The sequence below is a fragment of the Erythrolamprus reginae genome, chromosome 1 (assembly GCF_031021105.1).
Source record: "Erythrolamprus reginae isolate rEryReg1 chromosome 1, rEryReg1.hap1, whole genome shotgun sequence".
NCBI classification, from domain to species: domain Eukaryota; kingdom Metazoa; phylum Chordata; class Lepidosauria; order Squamata; family Dipsadidae; genus Erythrolamprus; species Erythrolamprus reginae.
In genome coordinates, this window is record NC_091950.1 from 387,480,391 (window position 1) to 387,501,479 (window position 21,089).

Genomic DNA, 21,089 nt, shown 5'->3' on the forward strand with positions numbered 1-21,089 from the left:
CAAAGTTACAAGTATCTTAAATAAGAACAAAAAAAAACTTTACTCTGGGGAAGAAAAGAAGAATTTAGACTTGCCTTACCACAGTGATCCCAAAGACCACCCTTTACACAGCATGGACACTATTGGCCAGATCCAGAATGAAAATTTCCACAAAGCTAAGGGCACCCCTGTTGTAAGTGTCATTGATGTTTAGTCGTGGTTAAAAACCTGAGTGACACTGTAACCGAACACACAATTTATTAAAGATGAAACACCTCCCCGGAGGGGACAAGGAGGGACAACAACCAGCTAAATTACAGGTTTCATCATGTAAACAAAAACAAGCACCACAATCCTAAATGGAGGTGGATGACTATAGTGCCAAGTGAGGAACTTTGAAGCAAAAAAAAAAAGTTCAACCTGATTGCACCAAAAATGAGCTTGAGCGCATGCAAGTCTTATTTGTTTAGTGCTTAGTGTGTAGAAGTGACGCGCTTAACCAGGAAGAAACACAATCTGGTCCTGCATTCTGCCAGATATCAGGGGGTCCCGGGCATCCCATCATCTTGTGTGTTGTCATCTATCTCCAGCTCCGCTAGCTGCCGCCTTAGCATGTTGACTTTCACTTGGAGTTCCTTGTTATATTTTATGATGTTGATCATTTCTTCATAAGATTCGTCCACAAATTTGGAGGATCTGTTCCAGCGAAGAAAAACTCCTGGGGGGAATAACAACAACAACAACAACAAAAGAACATTTTAAAAAATGAGTTGTATTTCATAAAAGTCAGCAGTGGGGAAAATTGGGCCATTTTTGCCTTCTCCCAGCACCTAGGAGCTACTTGCGGTCTTCCCAGACCATTTGACCACCCAATTTTGCGAAAAAACAACCGAAAAATGGCCCATTTTTCGCAAAAATTGGCCGTTTTTGCCTTCTAATTACCCCATAGCATGATTGGAGGAGGAATTCTTGGAGTTGAAGTCCATTAGTCTTAAAGCTGTCGGGTTTGAAGACCCCTGGGTTAGAGGTTAGGGGTCCAAGGATATTCAAACATGGCAAGTTTAAGACTTATGGACTTCAACTCACATTCCTGAGCTAGCATGATTGGAGGAGGAATTCTGGGAGTTGAAGTCCACAAGTCATAAAAGTGTCAAGTTTGAAGTTTGCAAAACGTGTACATGATTGCAAAAAGTATACATGTTTGTAAAAAGTATTCTGCTACACTGGTATTTTATTAAAGTATAAAGTATATTACTTTACCATTTGGTTCAGAATACTTTTTTCCTTGTTTTCCACCTCTAAAATCTATGTGCATCTTATACTCCCGGTGCGTCTTATACTCCGAAAAATATGGTACCTATACCCGGAGTTGGAAAACACTGTGTCATCCCCACACCCTCTACGGTTGATAGAAAAAGATTAGAATGTTCCGAGATGTGCAAACTAACTATGGAGATACATGAAAAGGAAGATACAGAATTCCTTGAAATAGTGAATAAATGGTATAATTGGTTAAAACACAATAAACAGCTTCAAATTTGGTTATACAATGATGACTAATGAAGAAAGTGTAAATGTTTTTACTTTCTTTTCCTATGAAAACTCCTTAACTTTCTCCTCTTATTAATCATCAAAATTTGTATATTATTTCAGTTCAATTAATTGTCCAGACTGCCACATAATTTCAAATTTTCTCTTTAAACAGATCTCGTATACAAGGGTAATTTCTGTCTCAATAGGTACTAAATCAAACATTAATCTAACGCTATTATCTATTCCTTCCTCTAATATACAGTGTTGTGTTATACAAAAGGAACAAAAGACTTAACAAAGTAATTATATTAATTATATATATCAAGTGGTTGGGTTTTTTAATGTCTCTTAACTGTAAAACTTTTGCTTCTACCTCTTCCTTAATCTCTTTCCTCAAATCATCAAAATTTATTGTACTATTTCAAATTAACTAATTGTTTAGACTTCCACATAAATTTTCACATTTCCCTTTAAGCAAATCTCTTGTATAAAGACAACTTCTGCCTCAATATTTATTAAATACTTCTTTATTTAATGTTTGTTTTTGTTTTATGTGTTTTTTGTATGTTGGTTTTGGAAAAAATTAAATAAAGACTATATATATATATAAAAGAAAACAGAGCTCAGGGGGGCTCCCTGACTTCTGTTTTTCCTGGCAGAGGGCGATAGAAGACAGTCGCGGCTCAAATCAGAACTCAGGAGCCCGTTTTCACTGGCAGAGCAATCGGGCCACCAGACACCCTTGACACAAAGTTGGCCACACTAACTCCTGCAATGTCCACCCTGGCCACGCACACTCTGGCTGCCAAGATCAAACACAACCCTCATGTGGCCCTCAATGAAATCAAGTTTGACACACTTGCTCTAGTAGCTCCTCTATAAAATAAAATAAAACAAAACAAAAAAAGTAAGAAGATCACAGCTGTGAATTTCTATCAGCTTTCTTGGCATGTAGTAGCTGTGAAAATTTCAAAGAGGAATGTTATACAGCTATATCAGTGTTTCTCAACCTTGGCCGCTGGAAGATCTGTGGACTTCAACTCCCAGAATTCCCTCTCTAATCCTGCCTTGAAGCTATCCAGGCTGACAGCTGTCACAACCTCTTCTGGAAGTGAACTCCATAAACCAACAACCCTCTGGGTGAATAAATATTTCCCTTTCTTTGTCCTCAAATTATCTGTTATTTCTCAAATGGCAGGAGATACAAAGACCTTCTTGTGCTGATCAGAGTAGGAGATGCTATGTATAGGGAAGGAGGAAGCACTTCAGACTTTCTCATCATAGTAGAAAAATAGTAGGGACACATACTTCAGCCAGCCAGCGCTACTTGCTATTCATGTTTCTGGACTCTTTCCCTGAAGAACATGTGATAACATACCCAATCTGGAGTATGGGTATGAATAACTGAGACCACGTCTGCCTGGACTCCATCTAGTGACAGAAAACTAATGCCACTAGTAAGGAAGAATATCAGATCAGAGGCCTCCACATCTGCTTGGAGACAACGTACCTTCCCACAGCTGCAGACTTTGTGGTGCAACAGAAGGCCAGATGACTAGACTGTTGGCTTCAAAGAGCGGGTTCTTAAATCGATTGAGCTCTTCTGGTCGATTCACCCAGGACCACAAGGACATTGTCTTCTGAGACAATTTAAGCTTAGACCTGGCGAAAAATTAGAAGCAAATATAAGTACTCCAAATTTGAAAAAAACCAAAACCAAACCAAAACCAAAACAGAATTATCTGTTCTAGTCACAACATTTGTAGTGGAACCTGGACAAGGCCGGGGGGAGCGGGGAGTTTCTCTATGTGGAAGACGACTGAATTTTTAAAAAAAGCTCTGATACTTCTGTAACAAATGAAAATAAATCATGCTTTTTCAACATGCAACCAACAGTATGCAAGAACAAAAACAAGATCCAAAAATAAAAATTCTAGCTAGTAAACTCAGTTCTGGAAAAACTGTAAAGTTGGTGCTCCTGTACTAAAACATTAAAAAGAAAAAACGTGCAGGATATTCTATATATTGGGGGGAAACAAACCAAGAAAACAAAGGAAGTCAAAGGACAGGGAAAATATGCATTTAGTATACATGTCTTCTTGGTACTCCTTGAAAATACAAACTGTGTTTTCAGTTTCACTTTTGGCAGTATAAAATGCAAGGTCCCCCCTTGCTGCCAGAAACATCAACACACTATAGGACAGTAGTTCTCAACCTGGGGGTCGGGACCCCTTTGGGGGTCGAATGGCCATTTTACAGGGGTCACCGAAGACAAATTTTCCATGGTGTTAGGAACTAAAGCTTCTATTCTGGTGCCTTGGAACATATTTTTATAATCCGGCCAATCAGGCATTTGCAGTGGGGGTGTCTCTCTGACCTTCCTGCCAATCAGCTTCAAGCTCTGTTGGGAGAATTGATGCTAGACGTATGGTTGGGGGTCACCACAACACGAGGAACTGTATTAAGGGGTCACGGCATTAGAAAGGTTGAGAACCACTGCTATAGAATTTCACAATGATCTTTGAAACACAACCATGAAATATTTGTAAGAAATTCAACATAAACACAGAGACACTATGCTGATTAGAAGAGAAACATGAAGTGAGTAAGATATACTCTCTTCTAAGATGGATCACCAACATAATTGCAGTCCTTAGATCTTTAACTATTCAGGCAATGTTTCTAAAACCTGATATCCAGTTTCTTTAATTGAAAGTTTTAAAACTTTTTAGTATTCAATAGGCTACAGCAGTGATGGCGAACCTTTTTTTCCTCGGATGCCGAAAGAGCATGCTTGCACGCTATCACGCATGCACAAGTGCCCACATCCATACCTCAATGCCTTGGAAGGGCAAAAACAGATTCCCCCACCCCATGCAAGTCCTTTGGAGGCTAGAAACGGTCTTTTTCCCAACTTCTGGTGGGCTTAGTCGGCTTGTGTTTCACCCTCCCCAGACTCCAAAGGCTTCCCTGGAGCCAGGGGAGGGTAAAAATGCCCTCCCACATCCCCCAGAAGGCTCTCTGGAAGCCAAAAACGCCCTACCAGAGCCTCTGTGCGAGCCAAAAATCAGCTGGCCGGCACACACATGCATGTTCGATCTGAGCTAGGGGCAGCATACAAATCAAATTGAATCAAATAAAAAATCAATCAATCAATCAAATCAATCAATCAATCAATAAATGGCTCACGTGCCAGCAGATATAGCTCTGCCTGCCACCTGTGGCACCCGTTCCATAGGTTTGCCATCAGTGGGCTACACCAGTGATGGCCAGACTTTTTTGGTTCACATGCCAAAAGGGTATGGGTGGGTGTGCTAGCACGCACGCATGCACATACCCACATCCATTACCTTCGCCCCACGCATGTGTGCGCACACAATCACGCTGCCCCTCCACACAATCCCCCCTCCCCATGCATGCGCACAGGCCTCATTGGAGCCTGAGATGGTGAAAAAACAGCTTTTTTCCCCAGAACTTTCCCAAAGAAGTTCGGAAAAACGGACTTCTGGTTTGGCTGTTGTGCTATTTTTCATACTCTGGGGCTTCAGGGGAGCTTCCTTGAAGCTTCCGGAGGGCGAAAGGGCCTTCCCCAAGGACAAAAATCACCTGGCTAGTGCATGCATGCATGCTGGAGCTGACATAGTGCAATACCTCGTGTGCCCTCCAATTTGGCTCCACGTGTGCCATAGTTTTGCCATCACAGGGCTAGACTCTTCCCAGAAGCTGATGTGGACAAGACTATGAAATATTGTCCTGACAGCGAATGGAGAAGGCCTAGATTCTTATACATTTTTTCCTATGTTTTGGGTTGTGGTTCTGTTTCATGTTTTGCTTGCTTTACATATTATGTCTATCAGCAAGAAATGACCTATTATTTCATATCCAAATTCCAGCTGTGTGATTCTGGAAATTATTGTGAGCTTCATGTTACATGGTTATATGCAACTGTGTTTAAATAGTGTTGGAATAGTCATCCCTGCTATTGTCTCCTTTGGGATCATAGCTAGGGAAGAACTGACCTGCAAAAGCTCTATCAGCATTTGAAAGCTCAAAAAAGACCCTCATCATCTTCCAAAACCCTATTCATTCAGTGGTATGTTCTACCATGTTTATGCCATGTCTTCCTGCACATGGAAAGAGGTCTATAAGGACAGGATTGATGAGTAGGAAGACTTTAAGAAATCTGCAGAGTCATTTCTGGAATAGATGAACAAACGGTGATTTGATAAATAGTATATAATCCAAGGGCAAACTTCAAGTCTTTTAAATTAATAGTCAAGAGTACCCATAATCTTAATAGTAATGACATCAATACTGCCTTACATGAACCTTCATATTGTTTAGCCTCCAAGAAACTCAGAAAAAAATGTTCATCTACCTTTCATTTTCATTGTTACCCAGGAAAGTTCCAAACTGAGAGGCATAAGAATGTTCAAAGAGCATGATGAGAAAATGATAGTTGAACTCAAAGGAACAAGGGAACTGGCGAAGAATCTGCCAGACGCAATCCAAGAAAAGGAGGAATACAGGAGCCTCCCATTTCTGCTTGCTATTTGAATAAGCTGATTGGGCACAGCGCTGTTGAAATGGGTGGCCAGCCTGTAATGTAATAGCATAAAAATATATACATTATATATTTAGACAAAATGATCAAGAAATATAACCCATTTTTACTACAGCAATCTTTTGGGATCTAAATTCTTCTTCTATGAAATAATGACTAATATTAATAAAGATTTATACTGTGTTGCATAAAACATATTACAATATAGAATTACAGTGATACCTTGTCTTACAAACTTAATTGGTTCCGGGACGAGGTTCTTAAGGTGAAAAGTTTGTAAGACGAAACAATGTTTCCCATAGGAATCAATGGAAAAGCGATTAATGCGTGCAAGCCCAAAATTCAGTCCTTTTGCCAGCCAAAGTGCCCGTTTTGTGCTGCTGGGATTTCCCTGAGGCTCCCTCCATGGGAAACCCCACCTCCGGACTTCTGTGTTTTTGTGATGCTGCAAGGGAATCCCAGCATCGCAAAAATGAGCACTTCGCTGGCAACGGAAGTCCGGAGGTGGGGTTTCCCAGCGAAGGGGGCATCAGTGAAATCACAGCATCGCAAAAACACCAAAGTCCTCGAAACCCCACTTCTGAACCTCTGTGTTTTTGCGATGCTGCGATTTCACTGAGGCTCCCCTCGCTGGGAAACCCCACCTCTGGATTTCTGTTGCCAGCGAAGCACGCATTATTGCACTACTGGGATTCCCCTGCTGGGATTCCCCTGAAGCATCATAAAAACACGGAAGTCCGGAGGTGGTGTTTCCCATGGAGGGGAGCCTCAGGGGAATCCCAGCAGTGCAAAAATGGGCGCTTCGCTGGCAACGGAAGTCCAGAGGCGGGGCATCCCAGTGGCGGCGGTGGGTTTGTAAGGTGAAAATAGTTTGTAAGAAGAGGCAAAGTAGAAAGTAGAAGAAATTATAAAAACAGCTAACAGCTTAAATCAGGTGGACAGCTCAGACTAAAATGATCTAATAAACAACAGAGTCAACACAACAAATCAGGGTCCTTATACAACACACACAACTCCAAGATCCAATCTGGGTTGGTCACTGGGATCAGATTATTAAAAATGCAACATAGTTCACAGCTCTAGTTCAACCCCAGGCCTGTGACTGAACTGGGTTTTCAAAGCTTTCTAGAATTCTAGGATATAATGTGTTGTGGTTCAGCCTGAGGCTGCTCAGGGACCGGCTGTGTCTCTGCTGGCTCCATACCTGGAGGAGGATGACAGCGAAGAGGAGGGGGCTGAACAGTCGGACGGGGGAGAGGAAAGTCAGGAATGGGATGAAGGAGAACAGCATGAGAGCCCCGGGGGGGGGGGGCTCTCCCCAGCCAGTAGCTTGGAGTCATTAGGTGATGAAGCACAAGCCGTCATTGACATGCGACAGAGACGTTCAGATCAGATAAAGGAGCAATTAAAGAAGTATTATCAGCACTGAATTAGGAACAGCTGGGCTTGGGTGTGGTCCTCCTTAGCAGGGTTTAAAAGGCAGGCAAGCCCTTGAAGCCATGTGGAGTGTTATCAGTTATCGGTGTCCTGCTTTGTTCTCGGCGTCTCTGTTCCTGGCTTGTGGCCCAGCAGTTTGGAAGACCCGTGGGAGGTGCAGGTCTGCTATCTACAGCCTCGTCTTGGCAGCAAGAATCCTGTATTGCTGCATGGACTTTTGTCTTCGTGGATATATTTGAAGATACAGCGTTTTCCTGTTTGTAAGGACATTTTCTGTTACCTGTGTTTTTCTTGAATTTTATAAACTGCCTTTGCCTTTTACCAGTGTGTCTGGCTTCTATTTTTGGGTTGGTATTGGTTTCCGGAGTGACCCAGACAGAACAGAATGTGCTATCCTTATCCCTGCAGGCATATTGTTTCAGATTGTATGGATGACAACAGGAAAAAACATCACAAAATGTCAATGTTTAAAAGAGGAATCTGAAGCACATCTAATGTGCTCAAATAGGGGTAGGCAAAGTTGGCTCTTCTATGACATGTGGACCTCAATCCCCAGAATTCTTGAGCTAGCATGTATTGGCTCAGGAATTCTGGGAGTTGAAGTCCACAAGTCATAGAAGAGCCAACTTTGCAAGCCCCTGTGCTAGAACATGCTAGATGGGCAGAAACACTGATAAGCAATTTCTCATATATCTAGGACCTATACAATAGAGAGCTTTGTAAGTAATACCCAGCACTTTCAATTACCCTTGGAAGCCAAACAGCATTAAATGCAACTCATGTACCATTAGTGAGATTTGGCTGCCTATAGGCTGTAGATTTATATTGTCTTGAATTCCTACAAGGAGAAGCAGGACATTAACTAACCAATATATTAGCTTCCAATATTCTAAATGCTATTATTTCTTTCCACAAACCTTTGTCTAGTCTCTTAATTACTTCAGTGGCACTTTCCCTGACTTTTTTTTTAGTTCTCCAATGTACGTTTTAACATGAAATGACCCAAACTGCACATAATATAGTAAATAAAAATCTAACACTGACAGAAAAAGGGCGTTGTAAAAGCAACAACTAAGCATGTTAGATATTAGGACTGCCTTCTCCAAACAAATCATGTCAAAGTAACATTAAAAGACAGTTTCATTATCTCCAGCCAATATACAGATTGGAAGGCACTGGATGAGGGAGGCTGGACAGCATCTAGGCAGACATTGAAACAACTTATTGATCAACAGGGTATGCTCTTCACTGGCTTCATTACTAGATGATAAGAAAATACAGATTCATGGAAGACTTGGCTATCAGGACAAAGAAGTAAGTGGAATCTATAAGCATGCAAACAAATTCTTCAGAATATATAATGCTCCAAAAAATAAAGGGAACAACACAAATATATCTCCAAGTAAATAAAACTTCTGTGAAATCAAACTATCCACTTGGGAAGCAATACTGATTGACAATCAATTCCACATGCTGTTGTGCACATTCAACTTTGTACAGAACAAAGTATTCAATGAGAATATTTCATTCATTCCAATCTAAGATGAGCAGTATATATATTGCTCCAGGGAAACAGCAGCACAGGATTCTTTTTTTTTCTCTTTGCATCCTTTCTTTGAGTTTCTCAGAGACATCATTTTCAAAGGATCAGAGGAAATTACATTTGAAAATAAGATGTTGAATTGATCTGATTTAGGATCCAATATTAATTAGTCACCAGAACTGATGTTTTGTCTTCTGAGCTTTCAGATTCGTGCTGGAGCCCATTTTCAGCGAACTTCTCACTAGCAATGTGTGTGCTGTTTTGTGTGTAGTATTTAAAATGCCTGTTGCAAATAGCTTTTTAAAATGTTGATTGGGGTGTGTTGATGGCTGGCTTTTAGCTGTGCTTTCATTGTGCTGCCAAGACCTCAACTTCTAACTACTTGGTAGGCTGGTGATAAATCAGCACTCCTATTGACTGATAAGGGGTCTGCTTCCCAGGGTTCAATCACTTCCTTGGGTTTCCAGGGTTCAATCACTTCCTTTTTGTGCCTTTTCATCCAACAATTTTAGTACCTGCAAAATTGATTGTGTGTCCTTGTTCATTGCAGTGTAAGGCTATCAATGAGCATTCATCTGAATGCTAACATATTCTAGCAGTCTGGTGGTTAGTTTCCTCCCTGTTTGTCCTACATAGTCACCAGGGCAATCCATGCAGTGGACAATCCATGCAGGCAATCAATGATCTGATTCAGTAGAGCTGATCTTAGTCTTACATTGTCACTCCTGCCTATTTATGCTACCATGGCTTCCAATTTTAGGAGACTCTGTAGGAGAGAAATAGCTGAAACATTAAAAATATGCCATGGCCACATATTCCTCTTCATTTTCTTATGAACATGATTTAGTTAGTTCCTGTTTGTTGCTAGAAACTTTCAGATAACTATTAATTGAAGAATGAAAGATGAGTACTTTCTGGTATTACATTCTTCTCATCTAGATGAGTTAGTTAAAAGAAGGGTTATAAGGTCCAGGTTGTATCCTTCATAGAATAGACATCACAGTAAAGCATAAGCACCTACGGGACCGCCTTCTGCCACATGAGTCTCAGCGGCCGATTAGGTCCCACAGAGTTGGCTTCTCCGGATCCTGTCGACTATACAATGCCGTCTGGCAGGACCTAGGGGAAGAGCCTTCTCTGTGGCGGTCCCGGCCCTCTGCAATCAACTCCCCCCGGAGATTCGAATTGCCCCCACCTTCCCCATCTTCCGCAAGATGTTAAAGACCCACTTATGTCACCAGGCATGGGGAGACTGATCCCCCCCCTTGCTGACTATAGCACTTGAGAATGGTATGATTGTGTAGTACTGATTGTTTTTTAATATTAAAGGATTTTAACTTCAGTTTCACTAATATTAGATTTGTACTACTCTTTATTGTATTTTATTATTGTTGTGAGTCCTTGGAGAGGGGCGGCATACAAATCTAATAAATTATTATTCTTATTATTCTCATTCTTATTATTACTATTACTATTATTATAATTATTATAAATAGATTTAATAATCCCCATTGTGGAAAGGCAAAGATGTACTTGTAAAGAAGTTATTACATTTCCAAGTTAAAATTATTCCCATCACAGACTTTGGGAATCTGAAGGACTCTTGAACACTCTGGATAGATTTCAAGGCACAATGGTTAAAATTCTGCTGGGGCCCTGTGAAATGGGTCAGAGGAGAAAGATCCCTCAATGATTGCTCCCGAGTGTCCTCTCCGCTTACAGGAAGCATCTGGGTTTACTCTGGTGTCTATAGCAATGAGGCAAACTAGCAGACAACTGCAGTACAGATGGTTAAATTTAGCAGCAAATTTATGTGAGCACAATCTCTCTACATGTAGTGATGGCAGAGCTCAGTTTTCTACCATCACTATATCACCAGTAAATGGCCAACACAATTTTCTCAGGCAGGAGGATGGACTCTACAAGGTAAGTCCAGCAGCAGATTCAAATGAACAGTTAAAAACTTGTGATAAGTTTGTAAAACATTTTACGGATTAGGTTTTTCACCCCAACCCAAAACAATTTGCTATTTGCTGTGGCCATTTTTTACAGATGGAGGACCTAAAATTACTAGGAAAGTCAGAATGTGAATTTCTACTGACACTGTTTGAAATGTGCAACTTCAGTGATTAAAGGAGGCAAAGTTCTTGATGTACTACAGCCAATGAGTAGAAATTACAACTGGCACATGAAGAATTCCACTATTTAAGATAAATGGAAGCTTCTAATTACTACAAGGAGCAAGTTGAAAATAATACGAAGTCTAATTATATAAAATGAATTTGGAAAATGTAGAAAAGAACGTTAAATGCATAATTAAAGCTAAATAAAAATGTTGGGTGATCCAATTGATATGCTACAAGTAAAATTTGAGTAATACAAGCTGAAGGAGATGTACTTTACAGAAAAACAAGAACTTTAATTATCATGAATCATACTTTCCACCCAAAAAGCGGTTGCCAGGCAGTACTTCACCAGAAGTACAGTAAAGGGAAGAGATTTTCTTTTAAAAGTAAAATAGAGGAAGAACAGAAACATAAATTGAATGACTGCATCACATATAGTACGGAATTACTACTGGTACAAGTTTGCAAAGAAAATTACAGAAGTTTACAAAAACAAAAAATTATAAAAAGAAAATAACTGAATAGTTAATTAATCCCTACAAATATATATTTCTTTATAATCAATTTATGCATTTCCCCCTTTTAATGACCTAGTACTGTAATATGTTTTGGGGGGAGTCAAAGCAACAAAATGTAGCTGAGTGTTTTCTGGCCGGATGCCTTTCCTGTTGCCTATGTGGAGCTCATAACAGATATTTTCACTCTGTACCAAGAGAGAAAAATGTCTGCCACTATCTAGGATTGGACTCACAGCCTCCTAATTGTGAGGTAAGAGCTCCACCTCTAAGCAACCATACTATTCAGTCAATATGTGCACGACAATGAAGGAAAATGAGATCGAAAATTTAACAGCAGTTGGTGAAAATTAAAATTAACAAAAGATGAAATTGTAGATCAGTTTTTTAACAGATTAAGAGAATTGGAAGGGACCTTGTAGGTCATCTAGTCCAACTCCCATCTCAAGTAGGAGACCCTACTCCATTTCCGATAAATGGTTGTCCAATTTCCTCTTGAAAGTCTCAAGTGTTAGAACTCTCACAATCTCCGAAGGCAAGCTGGTCTACTGGTTGCTCACCCTCACTGTCAGAAAATTTCTCTTTATTTCCAGGTGGAATCTCTCCTTGGTCAGTTTTCATCCATTATTCCTTTTCTGGCTTTTTGGTGCCTTGGAAAATAGCATGACCCCTCCTCTCTGTGGCAGCACCTCAAGTATTGGAACACTGCTATCACGTCTCCCCTGATCCTTCTCTTTGCTAATCTAGCGATGCCCAGTTCTTGTAACTGCTCTTCGTATGTTTTAGCTTCCAGTCCCTAATCATCCTGGTTGCTCTCCTCTGCACTTTCTCTAGAGTCTCAATGTCTTTCTTGTAATGTGGTGACCAAAACTGGATGCAGTACCCTGGGTGTGGTCTAGCTAAGGCTTTATAGAGTAGCATAACCAACTCCCCCCGGAGATTAGAACTGCCCCCACCCTCCCTGTCTTTCGTAAACTACTCAAGACTCACTTATACCACCAGGCATGGGGGAGTTGAGATATTCCTTCCCCCTAGGCCATTACAAGTTATACATGGTATGTTTGTGTGTATGTTTGGTTTTATAATAAGGGTTTTTAGTTGTTTTATTATTGGATTGCTACATGTTGTTTTTATCATTGTTATTAGCCGCCCCGAGTCTACGGAGAGAGGCGGCATACAAATCCAATTAATAATAATAATAATAATAATAATAATTATTATTATTATTATTATTATTATTACTATTATTATTATTATTATTATACCTCTCTAAACCTAAATGATATCCCTCTATTAATCAAGTTTAGGATTATATTGGGTTTTTTGACTGCTGCTGCACACTGCTAGCTCATGCTTAGCTGGTTGTCCACTAAGACTCCAAGATCCCTCAAATTCAGTAGAGAAAATAGCATATTTGTATACGCACAATAGAATTGTGAAATCTATGCACTGGAATTTATGTAAAAGATTTTGGCTTTATTATTAAGAATTATTGGGATCACACACTAGAAAATATTTTTCTAAGGAAAATCTTAGAAAATAATATAGGGGACTGGTATGGATGTTATTATTACTTTACTGCAGTTATGAAATTATTGTAGTGTATACATTACATAAAATGCAAGGTGGCTTTTTGCAAAATCAATGATGTCAAATTTAAAACTTCCAAATATTTTGTGAATCTTTGGTATGGTTTTAAAATCTCCAATTGATATAAAGTTATAGTTGACTTTTCCCTCTAAAGTCTTTCAATTAAATTTTGTTACTTTTTCTATTTGGTTTTTATCACTTTGACTCCCCTGACATTGCTATATCAACCAAATAGGAACAGATTACAGCTTTAGCTGAGAATCCAGAGACAAAAATCAAACAAACCCTGGAGTAAATAACAATTTAAGTTTTATATTACATCCCTCAGTTTTTAAAGGCTTTGTTACATACGAAAATGTTATATTAGTTTAGACTAACAGCAGGTTTACTCTGATAAAATTATACATTACAAAATAAGAGGAGAATTGTTGATTTAAATTCACTCTAATTTACAATTCTTTCATCCAAAATTAAAATAGTTCATCTATATAAAACACCTGGCACGTATTATGGATATTTCATTGGGTGGAGGGAGGACTATTATCCTCAGATCTGCCCTTTCAGGTTTTTAGCCACCTTGAGCTTAGAACCAGGACTATAGCACTAAAGATCTTACAGTAAAATTTGTATGTAAACAGGAATCTTGTTCTTTGAGGTAATAAAATTCATTTCTATTCTCCAGGGCACCAGGGGGCCGGATAAGGAACAACGGCTGGAATCTGACCAAGGAGAGATTCAACCTGGAAATAAGGAAGAACTTCCTGATGGTCAGAGCGATCAACCAGTGGAACAATCTTCCAGGAGACATTGTGAACTCCAATACTCTGGACATTTTAAAGAAGAGATTGCACTGCCATTTGGTTGGGGGCTATAGGGTTTCCTGCTCAGGCCGGGGGTTGGACTTGATGACCTGCATGGTCCCTTTCACCTCTGACAATAAACAAATAAACAAACAAATAAATAAGTAAGTAAACAAACAAACAGATAAATAAATGCAAATATCTGCATGTTAACTTGGATTACTATAACAAGCTGGGCATCATCTGATATATTTTATTTTGATTGTCATTAGCAGCCTAGACTCCAGAACAATTTTGCAACATAAAATGTGTTAAATGCACACATCTATATAATTTGCTCACAAGTGATTCTTGATAAGGTGTTATTCTTTGCATGAATTAGCAAATGATTTGTACTTCAGAGATGAAGGTAAAACAAAAAGTTTTGTTGGGGAAAACATAGCAGTTCATACCTGACGCCATTCTCTCTCAATCAGAGCTTCAAAGCCACGAATGGTCCTGCACCTGGGATCCAAAATAATTTGAGCCAGGGAAGTCACCTGTAGTGTTGAGTCAGTGCCTTCTGTTCCATGAATCAAGACAGATGCTCCTTCCCTAAGAGAGAAAATGTTTCAAGAAAGGGAACCATCTGTCCGTCCATCCATCAATCCATCAACCCATCCATGCAACCAACCAACCATACTTCTACAAATACTTCCCAGAGTCAACTAATTAGTCAATGCTACCAATATTAGAAGGGACCCCAATTTGACCAAGGAAAGTTTATTATTAGTCTATTCCAGACCAACTGATAGAAAATCAGTTGGGGTTCTTTGGAGAAATTTTATTATAGTGGCAGGTTTTTCCCTTTATTGTTTTATGTTATTGTTCTTTGAAGATATGATTATATCTTCAGTTGTGAGCCATCCAGAATATGGTTTTAAGATGAATAATTAAATAAATAATAAACTGAAACAGATGTCTGAATGTTTACCTATCAATGCACTGGGCAGCCAAGCATGCTGTGGTCAGGATTTCCTTGATGTGGGTCAGCCAGTTTGAAGCCTCTAACTTGCTTAGCCAACGATCCATATTATGAGACTGGTCATTACAGGCCTCCACAAGCTTGATGAGACTCTCTTGAAGAATATTGTATCTATAGGCACATTAGGAAGAAAGGGGGCAAACATGAAAGCAATCTTACATCCATGATGCACACTTTTACTATCACAATGGGGACACTTTCACATTTCCTACCTTCAAGTGTTCAGTTTTAAGAAATATACGTTGGTCTCTAAGTACCATATAATTCCAATATTAAAACTTTTGCAAACTATGAATCAAGCCTCACATCCTGTTGGAGGACTTCAGAGAAAAGAGTACAAAATCAAATAAAAGTTCATGTAGTGGCTGAACTACACCTTTTTGCTTTATACATATACACCTTAATTGAAACAAAATTAGTCACCGGGAAAAGGCATTGGTCTTACTTGACATGCCTTTTCACTGGGTGGTGGAGATAGTATCCAGGCCAAGTTCTGAACTGCCTGAGATTTCTACTGGGACTGGATGAGAACACTGTCCAGGTAGCCCTGGATTCTGATGGGGATTGACCTGAGGTAAGCTTCGATGACTGCTAGGATCAATGGGAGCCAGCAATGCCCCTTGCCAAATTCTCACTTTCTCAGTGCTCCCAAGTGTAAAATGTCATCACACGGCCCTCAGTGGAAACTGCTTATCTTGAATTTCATTCCAATTAGTAAATATAGCTTTCAGGAATGGAAGTCTTTTCCACATGTCTAGTCACTAAGATTGATTGAGCAAAGGCTGGCGAAGATGGCGGAGGAGGCATGATTTTAAAGATTGCAGACTCAGCCCAATCAAATTCTAGACAGAGTTAATGCATTCCTGGATGCTATCTTCACCCACATTGGAGAAGGAGCCATTTATCAATAGACAATTTATCAATTTGGAATACTGTGTTCAGTTCTGGAGACCTCACTTACAAAAAGATATTGACAAAATTGAGGGCTACAAGAATGGTGGAAGGTCTTAAGCATAAAACGTATCAGGAAAGACTTAATGAACTCAATCTGTATAGTCTGGAGGACAGACGGAAAAGGGGGGACATGATGGAAACATTTAAATATGTTAAAGGGTTAAATAAGGTTCAGGAGGGAAGTGTTTTTAATAGGAAAGTGAACACAAGAACAAGGGGACACAATCTGAAGTTAGTTGGGGGAAAGATCAAAAGCAACATGAGAAAATATTATTTTACTGAAAGAGTAGTAGATCCTTGGAACAAACTTCCAGCAGATGTGGTTGGTAAATCCACAGTAACTGAATTTAAACATGCCTGGGATAAACATATATCCATTGTAAGATAAAATACAGGAAATAGTATAAGGGCAGACTAGATGGACCACGAGGTCTTTTTCTGCCGTCAGTCTTCTATGTTTCTATGACAACTCTTTTATATCAAAAGATGTGGGAGATTCCAATATTGTTAACATTATAGTGGCAAATTAAAATAATCTGGCTTTCATTTTGAAATTAAGTCCTGTGCATTTTTTATTTTATTTTGTTATTTTTTTTATATTTGTGTCAGCATACAGTTATTTCTTATTATTGTACACTGCATGGAACATTTCTGTTGCTCCAAGTATTCTCAAAAAAGCATAATGCATGTTGCTGCTCAACATGAGAGGCGGAAGCTATATTATAGTTGGAACATTGTGACTCACAGTCTCTCAATATCGATCCTAGATTGCCCTTAAAGGAACCAATACCCAATAATAGGGATGCCATTTTCGCACCACAAAAATGAAGCCTAAAAAGAGAGACAAATGTAGCAAAGAATAGGAGAGATGCAAATCTCTCCCTTAAATAAATAAATAGGATTGTCAAGCAAATTCTGCGGGCTATAAATCCAGGATTTTAACAGAAACTTTTTTTTTCTTTTCCCGTCTATAATTCCACTGAGACATGAAGCTGCAGGAAATATTGAGCTATTTAAATGGCAAACTGAACACCTCTCGCTCTTAGGCTTTTAATTATAACAGTAATTAAATTCAGGACCATATTCTTTTGAACTGTACTTCTAACATAAAATGGAACATCTATTGTAAACAATGAATTAAAAAGATAAGATTATTTATGCACTTTCTTTTTTATTTATTATTTATTTATTTATTAATCAGATTTGTATGCCGCCCCTCTCCGCAGACTCGGGGCGGCTCACAGCAATCGCCATACAATGTAAACAAATCCAATATTTAAATTAATTTTAAAACACCACGTTAAAACCAATCATACACACTAGCATACCATACATAAATTTTATAAGCCTAGGGGGAAGGAACATGTCAATTCCCCCATGCCTGACGACAGAGGTGGGTTTTAAGGAGCTTACGAAAGGCTAGGAGGGTGGGGGCAACTCTGATATCTGGGGGGAGTTGATTCCAAAGGGTCGGGGCCGCCACAGAGAAGGCTCTTCCCCTGGGTCCCGCCAAACGACATTGTTTAGTTGACAGGACCCGGAGAAGGCCAACTCTGTGGGACCTAACTGGTCGCTGGGATTCGTGCGGCAGAAGGCGGTCCCGGAGATATTCTGGTCCGGTGCCATGAAGGGCTTTATAGGTCATAACCAACACTTTGAATTGTGACCGGAAACTGATCGGCAACCAATGCAGACTGCGGAGTGTTGGTGTGACATGGGCAAATTTAGGAAAGCCCATGATAGCTCTCGCAGCTGCATTCTGCACGATCTGAAGTTTCCGAACACTTTTCAAAGGTAGCCCCATGTAGAGAGCATTACAGTAGTCGAGCCTCGAGGTGATGAGGGCATGAGTGACTGTGAGCAGTGACTCCCGGTCCAAATATGGCCGCAACTGGTGCACCAGGCGAACCTGGGCAAACGCCCCCCTCGCCACAGCTGAAAGATGTTTCTCTAATGTGAGCTGTGGATCGAGGAGGACGCCCAAGTTGCGAACCCTCTCTGAGGGGGTTAGTGACTCCCCCCCCAGGGTGATGGACGGACAGATGGAATTGTCCTTGGGAGGCAAAACCCACAGCCACTCCGTCTTATCCGGGTTGAGTTTGAGTCTGTTGACACCCATCCAGACCCCAACAGTCTCCAGGCACCGGCACATCACTTCCACTGCTTCGCCGACTTTTAAAATGTTAAATAGAAAAAATAGTGTACTATGAATATGGAATAAATAAAATACAATGGTTAAGTTGACTAAACATAACAAAAAGTTTCCACTGAACTCTCAAACAACACAAAACAATATACCAACTCAGTCTAAAACCACCATGAGTTGGGCAGCCATATACATTTTTTAAAATAGATAAATAATAGACACATACACACAAACACATTAATTAATAAATAAATGAAATGAAAGCATGAAAATATAAGCATTTCCTACCTCCCACCTTTATAGAGCCAAAGTACTCCCTACAGCATTTGGAAAATGCTTCAAAAAAATCTCTCCTTTGTTTCTTTATTTAATTAGATCTGCTTTAAGATCTGGGGTGGCACAGTGGCTAGAGTGAAGCACTGCAGGCTCCTTCAGCTAACTGCTAGCTGTAGTTCAGTAGTTCAAATCTCATCACTGGCTCAAGGTTGACTCAGCCTTCCATCCTTCCAAGGTGGGTAAAATGAGGACCCAGATTGTTGGGGGCAATATGCTGATTCTGTAAATCGCCTAAGAGAGGGCTGTAAAAACACTATGAAGCAATATATAAGTCTAAATTCTATTGCTATTTAAGAAAATACAAAGATTTATTTATTTATCTATCTATCTATCTATCTATCTATCTATCTATCTATCTATCTATCTATCTATCTATCTTTCTATATTTCTATCTATCTATTTATTCGATTTTTCTGCCGCCCTTCTTCTTAGACTCAGGGCGGCTTACAACATGTTAGCAATAGCACTTTTGAACAGAGCCAGCATATTGCCCCCACAATTTGGGTCCTCATTTTACCCACCTCGAAAGGATGGAAGGCTGAGTCAACCTTGAGCCGGTGATGAGATTTGAACCACTGACCTGCAGTTCTACAGTCAACTTCAGCAGCCTGCAGTACAGCACTCTACCTGCTGCGCCACCCCGGCTCTTGTATTGACCTCTGACGCCTAACCTGATATAGTTTATTTGGACAGATAACTGGTTCATCTGCGTGTCTCAAATCTCCTAAATGCCATATTCTAAGTCCCTCCCCCCCCCAAAAAACACCCCCTTCTAAAATGAATTAAATTTCTTGAAAGCAAGTTTTTCTCATGCAGAAACTCACCGCTCGATGGATTTGTGAATCCTTCTCCATTGAGGATAATGAACCTCTTGTTCAAAGCCTCCACCTTTGGCCCGGGCTTGCTGAGCGACATTCAGGGATCGTGTATCAATGATATAGCCACGCTTGCCTGCCCTGAGGGTGGCATTGATAAGCTTCTCATCCTCTTTACAACGCCTCCCATTAGTACCTGTAAGTGGTTGGCTACTGCGCATTATCACCTAGAAGGACCAACAAACTGTAGTAAGACTATGTACCCAGGTAAGTCTTCTGTAGTATAAAAACCAATGTAGTGTTAAATTAGATTAGATTAGATTTATTGGATTTATATGCCGCCCCTCCCCGCAAACTCGGGCCGGCTGTATTCTATAAATGTATTCTATGATTCCATGGGGGGATATGTTCACTACTCTCCCAGGCAAACCAGATATGAAAAACAAGATTACCTAATTCTATTTTATTAAAGACTGCATTAAAAGAATTTTTTTATAATTTTATCCATTACAGTGAGTCCTTCCTAAGTTCTTTTCTCTGACTGCTAAGTGACAGTAGACTCCCGATATTTGTTTGATTATTTCTTAGACCACCTCACTTCCCTTCTTCCCTCAAAGTCATTTATGCATTCTTACTGACAGAGTCAAAAGGATTTCTGTATTTTATCTGACAATTCATATGTTCAATATTAAAGTGAAAACACATTTCCCTTCATAAAAGTTGAATGAAAGCTGGTACATATATATCCAGGATATAATTCTATGTTTCAAGTGAGAACAATTTTATGTTGATTTTCAAAGTTATATTAAAAAAAAAAATACAAAATATAGTGCTCAAAAAAATAAAGGGAACACAAACAACACAATATAACTCCAAGTAAATCAAACTTCTGTGAAATCAAACTGTCCACTTAGGAAGCAACACTGATTGACAATCAATTTCACATGATGTTGTGCACATTCAACTTTGTACAGAACAAAGTATTCAATGAGAATACAGTGATCCCCCGCTCGTTGCGAGGGTTCCGTTCCAGGACCCCCCGCAACGAGTGGGTTTTCGCGAAGTAGCGCTGCGGAAGTAAAAACACCATCTGCGCATGTGCAGATGGTGTTTTTAACTTCCGCAGCGCTAGCGAGGAGCCGAAGATTGGGGCGGCGCGGCTGTTTTAAAACGTCGCCGCCGACATGGGGGGCTCACTAGCACCCCCCTGAACCCCCAACCCGGGTTTGGGGGGGTGCTAGCAAGCCCCCCATGTCGGCGGAGACGTTTTAAAACACCCGCGCGGCTTTCCAATGAGTCCCGAAGACAAACGTCAAACTTCCGCGTTTGTCTTCGGGACTCATTGGAAAGCCGCGCGGGTGTTTTAAAACGTTGCCGCCGACATGGGGGGCTCGCTAGCACCCCCCTGAACCCCCAACCTGGGTTTGGGGGGGTGCTAGCAAGCCCCCCATGTCGGCGGCGACGTTTTTAAACACCCGCGCGGCTTTCCAATGAGTCCCGAAGACAAACGCGGAAGTTTAACGTTTGTCTTCGGGACTCATTGGAAAGCTCCGATCGTTTTAAAACAGCCGCGCCGTTCTCCGCTGACTCCTGGCGAACTTCCCCGCTTTAGGAGTCAGCGGAGAACGGCGCACCTGTTTTAAAACGATCGGAGCCGGCCGACTCCGATCGTTTTAAAACAGGCGCGCCGTTCTCCGCTGACTCCTAGCGAACTTCCCGGGCGAAGG

General features: G+C 40.3%; 1 protein-coding gene across 2 annotated transcripts in view; it reads right to left on the reverse strand.

The window, feature by feature from the left end:
* Positions 1-218: 218 nt before the first annotated feature.
* The window catches only part of MTMR9 (myotubularin related protein 9), a 38,738-nt gene continuing 17,867 nt past the window's right edge, over positions 219-21,089 (reverse strand). For both annotated transcript variants that reach the window (XM_070734839.1, XM_070734840.1), the window contains 6 exons: positions 19,372-19,589; positions 15,061-15,222; positions 14,540-14,681; positions 5,891-6,111; positions 3,023-3,174; positions 219-697 (listed from right to left, as the gene is read on the reverse strand). In XM_070734839.1, coding sequence (XP_070590940.1) covers positions 519-697; positions 3,023-3,174; positions 5,891-6,111; positions 14,540-14,681; positions 15,061-15,222; positions 19,372-19,589 — 1,074 coding nt within the window. In that variant the 3' untranslated portion in view covers positions 219-518. The remainder of the gene's footprint in view (positions 698-3,022; positions 3,175-5,890; positions 6,112-14,539; positions 14,682-15,060; positions 15,223-19,371; positions 19,590-21,089) is intronic.